The sequence below is a fragment of the Mandrillus leucophaeus genome, unplaced genomic scaffold (assembly GCF_000951045.1).
Source record: "Mandrillus leucophaeus isolate KB7577 unplaced genomic scaffold, Mleu.le_1.0 Scaffold590, whole genome shotgun sequence".
Lineage (NCBI taxonomy): Eukaryota > Metazoa > Chordata > Mammalia > Primates > Cercopithecidae > Mandrillus > Mandrillus leucophaeus.
Genome location: NW_012106364.1, coordinates 442871 through 451278, shown reverse-complemented (window position 1 = coordinate 451278; position 8408 = coordinate 442871). Strand labels below are relative to the sequence as shown.

General features: G+C 44.2%; 1 protein-coding gene across 2 annotated transcripts in view; it reads right to left on the bottom strand.

Moving 5' to 3' along the window:
• The window catches only part of HEATR9 (HEAT repeat containing 9), a 23536-nt gene that overhangs the window by 6538 nt on the left and 8590 nt on the right, over nt 1-8408 (bottom strand). The window contains exons 2-8 of one of the 2 annotated variants that reach the window (XM_011999409.1): nt 6899-6948; nt 5389-5570; nt 4937-5069; nt 4676-4732; nt 4425-4481; nt 3683-3740; nt 3176-3306 (exon numbers count right to left, since the gene is read on the bottom strand). In XM_011999409.1, the coding sequence (XP_011854799.1) occupies nt 3176-3306; nt 3683-3740; nt 4425-4481; nt 4676-4732; nt 4937-5069; nt 5389-5570; nt 6899-6948 (668 nt within the window). The remainder of the gene's footprint in view (nt 1-3175; nt 3307-3682; nt 3741-4424; nt 4482-4675; nt 4733-4936; nt 5070-5388; nt 5571-6898; nt 6949-8408) is intronic. The other variant, XM_011999410.1, reaches the window with a different exon arrangement.

The window sequence follows — 8408 nt, the reverse complement described above, 5'->3', positions numbered from 1 at the left end:
TCACTGCAACCTCCACCTCCTGGATTCAAACGATTCCCCTGCCTCAGCCTCCCAAGTAGCTGGGATTACAGACATGCGCCACTATGCTCGGCTAGTTTTTTGTTGTTGTTTTTTTTTGTTTTTTTGTATTTTAGTAGAGATGGGGCTTCACCATGTTGACCAGGATGGTCTTGATCTCCTGACCTTGTGATCCACCCACCTCGGCCTCCCAGAGTGCTGGGATTATAGGGGTGAGCCACTGCACCCAGCTGGCTCCCTATTTCACTCAAAGTAAAAGCCCAAGTACTTAAAACAGCCCAGAAGGCCACATATGACTTAGTCTCCTATTAACTTCTTTAACTGGACCTCATTTCTTATTGCTGTATTCTTACTTCACGTTAACCACACTGGCCCTCTTGCTTTTTTTTTTTTTTTTTTACTTTTTAAATGGTTTTATGTGCAAATAATGAGCAGATGTTGTACCCATAAATTCTACTTTCCAAAAACGAGCTTTTTAAAAGAAAACCACATAACAACTTTTAAAAGGCACTGGGATTCCTCTGCTTCTAGATCATTGGTAGGCTAGAAAAATAAAGTTTGTTCTACCGGGAATCACACGTTAGAACTGAATATTCTCCAAAGTGGAAACTCTAGAGTGTAGTGTCACTCCAGGCAAAGATTATTCAGTTCTCATCCCCAACATCCACAACTACCTATCAGAAGGGTTAAACCAGGTCAAAGCAGTCCAGCATAATTAGGCTTCATCAAACAATGTCATTATGCTCTTCTAAGATGCAAATAAACCAAAATAGGAAATATTAAAATCAAAATAATATTTGACAGTGTCATACAGATTGTTAGTTCCTTGATGTGTTCCTCCTTCTGTAACATTAATAAAGGGAATATTTTACTGCAAAGAATATTTTGTTTTATATATCACTAGCCATGGATTTTAGCCATTAGTTATTATATGCTGCCTAATGTCATTATCCAAATGGCATAACCGTTTTACGTCCACAATTCACTTCTGTAGTTATAAGTAGAATTTTCATGATTTACATAAATCTATTAGTGAAGATTTAACACTGAGATGAAATCTAACATTCATAATACCTGATGTTTTGTAGATGGCAATGTAGGAAAGATATATTTTAATCACTTTTCATTTAAGTGACCTTATGTAAAAAATAAACTAATAATTTAGCAGTTCGAAGTCTTCAAAGGGCATTTTCAAATGTACATAAAAGAAATGGTTACAGAGATTTTTAAGAAGCATCCTCTTGTCCACATCCTCTTGTAACTGCTGTACCATTTTCTCTTCCAACTGCTTCGCTTTGCCTGCAAGAGGGGCTCGGATAAGATGGATGTTTTGCTTGACTTCTTTGATATCCTGAACTTTCTGTAGCTCTTTATTTTTCTTCAATCTGTTCATTATAAATTTAACGTGGCATTTCTGTTTGATCTCTTCAACTCTCTTCATTGCATCAATAGTTTTATTCCATCGCTCTTGCTAGCATTTGATAGGTTCATTTCTATGTTTTTAAAATTCAAATGAATTATCCACTGTAAGCTCTTTCCGGAATGCTTTGGTCCACCTAACTTTGTGAGGATTGCGCTTCTTTTTATAGTTTTTATGACATTTAGATTTACAAAATCTGAACACCTTGCAATCATTGCGGACAAACATCATGTCGTGGCTTGGGGTAGGTGGGCCCCGAAGAGAAGTAACACTTCTTGATACCCTTGTTGAACCTGTGTAGGTCCTCACCAACCAAACGCCATGCTTGAAAGCCCTCTTGCTTTCTTAACCATGCCAAATATACTCCTCCCTTTGCATTGGTCCTTCTGCCTGGAATGTCTTCTCTCAGATATCTGTAAGGCTAACCCACTCACTTTCTTTATGTCTTTGCTCAAATGCACCTTCTAAATGAGGCCTTCCCTGTCTACTATATTTAACATTGCAACCCATCCCTACTCCCACTTGTCACTCCTGATCACTCTTACTTACCCTGCTATGTAATTGTTTCCATTGTACCTGTCACCTCTAACATACTACATAATTTTCTTTTTCTTTTTTTTTTGAAATGGAGTTTTGCTCTAATTGCCCAGGCTGGAGTGCAATGGTGCAATCTTGGCTCACTACAACCTCTGCCTCCTGTGTTCAAGCAATTCTGCCTCAGCCTTCCAAGTAGCTGGGATTACAGGTGTGTGTCACCATGCCTGGCTAAGTTTTTTTTTTTTTATTTTTTTTTATTTTTAGTGGAGACAGGGTCTCACCATGTTGGTCAGGCTGGTCTTAAACTCCTGACCTGAAGTGATCCACCCGCCTCAGCCTTCCAACGTGCTGGGATTACAGGCGTCAGCCACCATTCCCAGCCTAATTTTCTAAAAATAAATTTATTGGTTATGATGGGTCTCCCCCATTAGAGGGTAACCTCCTCCATAAGGACAGATATCTTTGCCTGTCTGGTTCACTGCTATATCCCAAGGGCCTAGGACAGTGCCCGGCACATGATAGCTGTTTATTTTATATTTGCTGAATAAATGGATGAATGATGGATTCTCTTTTACATAGAGCAATGATGGGGTCAAAGTAAGAGAACACTAGAGGAGAAAAAACCAGTAGGGTCTGAGGACTCTCTTGGGCCCCGTGTCTTCTTGACAGGTTTTACCTTAATAAGTTATTTTAGAGATGATAATGATAATGATGGTTACCACTGAAAGAGCATAGGCATTGTACTAGGTGTTTTACATACATTATCTCATTTAGTCCTCTCAACAGTACTATCAGGCAATTACAGATGCTCCTCTATTTACAATGACATCCCATGGATGAGTTTATCAGGTTGTAATGTCATGCTCATGGTAAGTTAAGGAGTGTACTGAATATGTGTTGTTTTTGCACTGTTGTAAAGTCAAAAAATCGTAAGTTAAACCATCTAAATCTGGAACCATCTGTACTGTCTCCATTCTCCATTTTAAATACAAACTGCAGCTCTGAAATTTGGCTTTTCAGAAATGGACTAGTAAATGGCCAAGCCATATGCTTCTATTCAACTTCCGAGGGAACTCCTCAAGGACAGTGTCTTCCTCTATCAAAGCTGTCCTAGGTTAACTTCTTCCTCACCCAACCCCCAGCTAAACCTATCAATTACCTTGTCCAGCTTTGCCCCTAGTTGACTGTCCTCCCAATCACCTTGTCTTTAGAGACAGCAGCCCAGGAGTTAAGAGCCATTCGTAGCCCCGTCAAAGTCTCCATCCTTTGACCCTCATTTTTCTCCTTCAGCTGTTTGATGAGAGCCCGGATCACATGCTTATTTAGGCAACCTGGACAGGGAGGGGCCTCAAGTCAGGGCAGAGCCTCTGGTACTGCCCTTCTCTGCAAGGACCTATTGAACTCCACTTTGCTATTGAGACCTAAGTTCCAAGTCCTAGGTACCACGGTGTTGCCCATCCTCCCAGGATACCAGGGCAGCTGACTGAACATGAACACAATTCCAAGCGCCCTCCCTCTCCCTCTCTCTAATCTCTTTTCCCTTTTCACCCCACCTTCCTCTCTTGGTTCGACATAACTGGGATAGTTCTCAGGCCTTGCCAAGTGCTAGGTTGGAGTAGGTGTTTGCTCCTCACCCATTTGTCCTTACCCAAAGGAGAAAGTGGTTACACTTTCTCAACTCCCCACCAAGGAAGATGACATACTTACCCAGGATGGCCAGGGTTCGGTAGGCCTCGTACTGTACTTTCTCTGGACCAGTTTGGGCCTAATTTAAGAGGCAGGTGGTAGGAACATATAATAAGGTGATGGAATGTCAGAGCTTTAGGGATTGTCTCAGCTTAACTTCTCATTTTACAAAAGAGGAAACTGAAGCCTAGAAAGTGACCTATCTATTCTCAAATACAGAATACAGGCAAAATGGTTCAATGGAAGGAACAATGCAGTTGGGAGTTAGATGTTTGTTCAAATCTCTATCTGGTATCTAGTAGCCACTTGGCCTTGGGCAAGACCCTTGGTGTTTCAGAGCTTTCATTTTCTTTAAAAAAAATACAGATACTAATTCCTGGTGTTGTTGTAAGAGTTAAATGAGATTATGGATATTAAGAATGCATGTTCCCAGTGGTAAGCTGATGTGTACATATGCGGTGTTTCCAGTTAAGGCAGAGAATGTACTCTGTTCTGGTTTTCAGACTTTCCTGGCTTTTCAGTCCAATGTCTTTTTGGTTAGACCGGGGGATCTTCAGATTCTTCCTTCCCCATCTTTTAGATCCAGCTGCTCTTCTAAGAGGCCAAGGACATGAGATGGGGGCATGCTGCACAGTGGTGGCTATGTCCTTACTGGATCTGAGCTGCCATCCTAGCACCCTGAGGAGCCTTGTCTATGCCCATGTACCACACATCTCAGACCCTGTTTCCTTCTTTCCTGAACTCCAGCAGTTCTCAGACTCACCACCTGCTGTAGTGCCTTCATGACAAACTTGTCACTGATGCGTAAGCATCCCAGAGCCTGCAGGAAGAGGGATGGAGGAAAGAGAAGGAACCCTGGACACCATCCCCAGGAGTTACCATTCTCTGGACACAGCTGGAGTTTGTGCTTGGAATACCATCCCCACAACCACCATCACATCAAGCAGCTTTTTACTTTCCAGCTCGACCAATTCCTGGCTGTAACCACCCTCCTGTGTTCTTGCCTTTTCTCACCTGTGCTGCATAGAATTGCTCATCCTCTCTGGGAGATTCCAGGCTTTTTGTGAGTTCCTGCCCATCCAAGGCAGCCAGTGGAAAGGAAGACAGAGAAAAATACAGAATTTCAAACTAAGGGGAGCTCATCCAATCCAATCCCTTTTCCTACCCTCCCTCTGTTTTTCAGGCAAGGACTGAGGGCTGAAGGATGGTGTGAGCCCAAGGGAAGGGCACCCAGAGGGAGGGAGTCCCCCACGTCCTCTCCCACATGGTCCTGACCCTTAATCTTTGCCACTTCAGTGGGTCCCAGGTAGGCTCTAAGGGCCTAGATCGCATCTCAGATTTTATAGTCAGCTTGCTCATGGGGAGATGGAACATTTGGATGTGGGTTTGATGTACTTCTTTGATGTACCTGTGTGAGAAATTGCATAGGCAGCTTTGGTCCCCTTGTACCTTCCCTCCTCAGGTTGCACCCTCACCTCTGCCACAGGGCTGCGGCCCACCTCAGAAATGGGACCAGAGGAAGACAGATGAGGACTCAGTGATATCCACCAGAGCCGAGCCGAGCCGGCCAAGCCAGGTGGAGCTGAGCCGAGCCGAGCCGCCCTAAGCTCCTCTCTGGGACCTGTAGGCTGACTTGCCTTAATCCCTGGGCCACCCCTTCCTTGCCCTTCCTTACTTTCCTAGAATATGTGGAGAGTGAGGAGAATATGGAGGCCAGCAAAACACACCTATGGTCATCTCTCATTTTCCTCAACATCTTCTCAGCCTCCCGTTCCTCTCGCTGATCATACAGGTCGTGCCAGTGTGTGTAGATCTCAGGTTTATTGAAGTAGCAGTACGGGACTGAGTTTGGCTTGCTCGGATGCTGCCTCCAGCACTCTGGACTTGGGGGAAACTCTTCCTTTGGCATCTGGGTTTGCAAGTGGCAGAACAGTCAGAGGGGTCCCCTAGGCCCTTACTTGGGGTATGGGGAGGAGGGGGTAAAGAGAGGGAAGGGCAGGGTGAGACAGATGCCCTCTAGCCTCTCATCTGAGCTGGAGTCACAGCTACAACTTAACCCATTGCATAACTTGGGCAAGTTACTTCATCCTAGCAAGGTCTCAGTCTTCTTATCTGTAAAACAAAGCTAATAATCCTTGCTCTGTGTCCCTACCAAGATTATTGTAAAGATCAAAAGAGATCCAGATTGTGAAGCCACTGGTGATCTGTAAATTGATCTGAACACATAGTTTGGTTAGTTGAGGGTCTCAAAGCACTTTGAAAATGGCATTTGGGTAGGGAAATGAAAAGGCAAGGAGTGGGAAGGATGTGGAATAAAGATGGGGAAAAGACAGACTGTTGCTCATTCAGATACTTATTTGAGTACCAACTATGTGCCAGGTACTGTGCTGGGTGCTAGGACTGCAGTTATCCTTGCCCTCATGGAACTTAACAGTTTAGCAGGAAAACAGACTTTCTTAAAATAATCTATCACTTAAACAATTGTGAAACTACAGCTCTCACTGTAATGGAGGATTTTGAGTGGGTCAGGGGCTTTCTCTGAAGATTTGGCTAGGATTCATCCCTGTCTCTTCTTAAGCCTTTCTTTCACTCTTTGCAACAGATCTGGGCAACAGGGGAGAGGGGCTTCAGCTGTGGTTCCCAACTTTGTGCTGAGAAGATCATAGTAAAGGTTCTCAAGTGATTGGCATAAGTTCAAAAAATGGAGCATTGACTCACAGTGAGTAGGGTTGCAGATTTAGGAAGAAAAAAAAAAAAGCTCCCTCCTCCCCAACAACAAGAAAATACTAGGATGTCAAGTTAAATTTGGATTTTAGGTAATGAATGAAATATTCGGGGCACATTTGTACTAAAACACCATTTGTTGTGTATCCAAAATTCAAATTTAATTGGTCATTCTATATTTCATCTGGCAACCCAAACTGTGAGGGTTGCTAACTGTCCCTGTGTTAACTAATGAAAATGACTTCCATTAGTAAGCACTTTCTGCACAGCCAAGGCCTCATAGACTTTGTCTCATAACAACTCCACAAAGGGAGGTGGTCAGGTGTTAGCCTGTGACACAGGAAGCTCCTGAGGCTGTGAGGGGGAAAGTGACTTGTTCCAGATCACAGAGTTAATGGGAGCGCCAGAGATGAATGTCAGGGTTCTATGAGCTGGCTTTAACGGGAAGGGATAGTTTGCTGCCCCTCCTAACTTTGATACAGCTCCCAGGATAGCAAAAGTAAGGGGTCTTACCTGGTAGCAGGACAAGGGCAGATGAACAGGAGCCATGGCTTTTCTGAGTTCTGGCAAGAGGAATAAGAGTATGTGTGTGGTTCAAATGAGATAGCAGTTGCAGGCTGGGTGCGGTGGCTCCTGCCTATAATCCCAGCACTTTGGGAAGCCAGGAAGGGCAGATCACCTGAGGTCAGGGGTTTGAGACCAGCCTAGTCAACATGGTGAAACCCCATCTGAACTAAAAATACAAAAAAAATTAGTCAGCCGGGCACGGTGACTCACACCTGTAATCCCAGCACTTTGGGAGGCTGAGACAGGTGGATCACGAGGTCAGGAGATCGAGACCATCCTGGCTAACACGGTGAAACCCTATCTCCACTAAAAATACAAAAAAGAAATTAGCCGGGCATGGTGGCAGGCGCCTGTAGTCCCAGCTACTTGTGAGACTGAGGCAGGAGAATGGCGTGAACCCGGGAGGCGGAGCTTGCAGTGAGCCTAGATCGTGCCACTGCACTCCAACCTGGGTGACAGGGCGAGACTCTGTCTCAAAAAAAACAAAAAAAGAAAAAGAAAAACATTAGCCAGGGGTGGTGGTGCACGCCTATAGTCCCAGCTACTTGAGAGGCTGAGGCAGGAGAATCTCTTGAATCTGGGAGGTGGAGGTTGCAGGGAACCGAAATCGTGCCATGCCTGGGCAACAGCAAGACTCAAAAAAAAAAAAAAAAAAAAAAAGAGAGAGATAGCAGTGGCAAAGATGGGTTACAGAATAAATACATTCGAGCATTTATTTATTCAGCATTTAGTGACTACTACTACCAGATATTTCACCAGGCACCGGGGAGATAAGGTATAATTCCTACCTTTAAGTGGCACATAGCCTACTACCTTCCTAACTCAATATGTGGTTTGCGGAGCAGCAGCATTGCTGTGCATATTAGAATATTTGTGGGAATTTTGAACATGGCTAGGTCCTTCATCAAACTAATCAAATCAAATTATGTGGGGATGGGGCCTAGGCATTTTGGAAAGCTCCCCAGAAGATTCTAATGTGCAGCTGAGGGTGAAAACCACTGGGGTCATTCAGTGTCTCAAACTTGATTGTGCATTAGAATTACCTGGAGAGGCTGGGCATAGTGGGTCACATCTGTAATCCCAGCCCTTTGGGAGGCCAAAGCTGGCAGATTGCTTGAGCCCAGGAGTTCGAGACCAATCTGGGCAACAAAGTGAGACTGCCCCCTAACCCTCAATTAGAAAAAAAAAAAAAAAATCACATGGAGAGTTTGTTAAAACACAGATTTCTGGGACTCATACCCACAGTATCTGATTCACTAGATTAGGGGTAGGGTCTGAGAATTTGGATTTCATGTTTTTTGTTTTGTTTTTATTGAGACAGAGTCTTGCTCTCTTGCCCGGGCCGCTGGAGTGTAGTGGCACAATCTTGGCTCAGGTCAATCTCTGCCTCCCAGGTTCAAATGGTTCTCATACCTCAGCCTCCCAAGTAGCTGGAATTATAGGCACCTGCCACCAC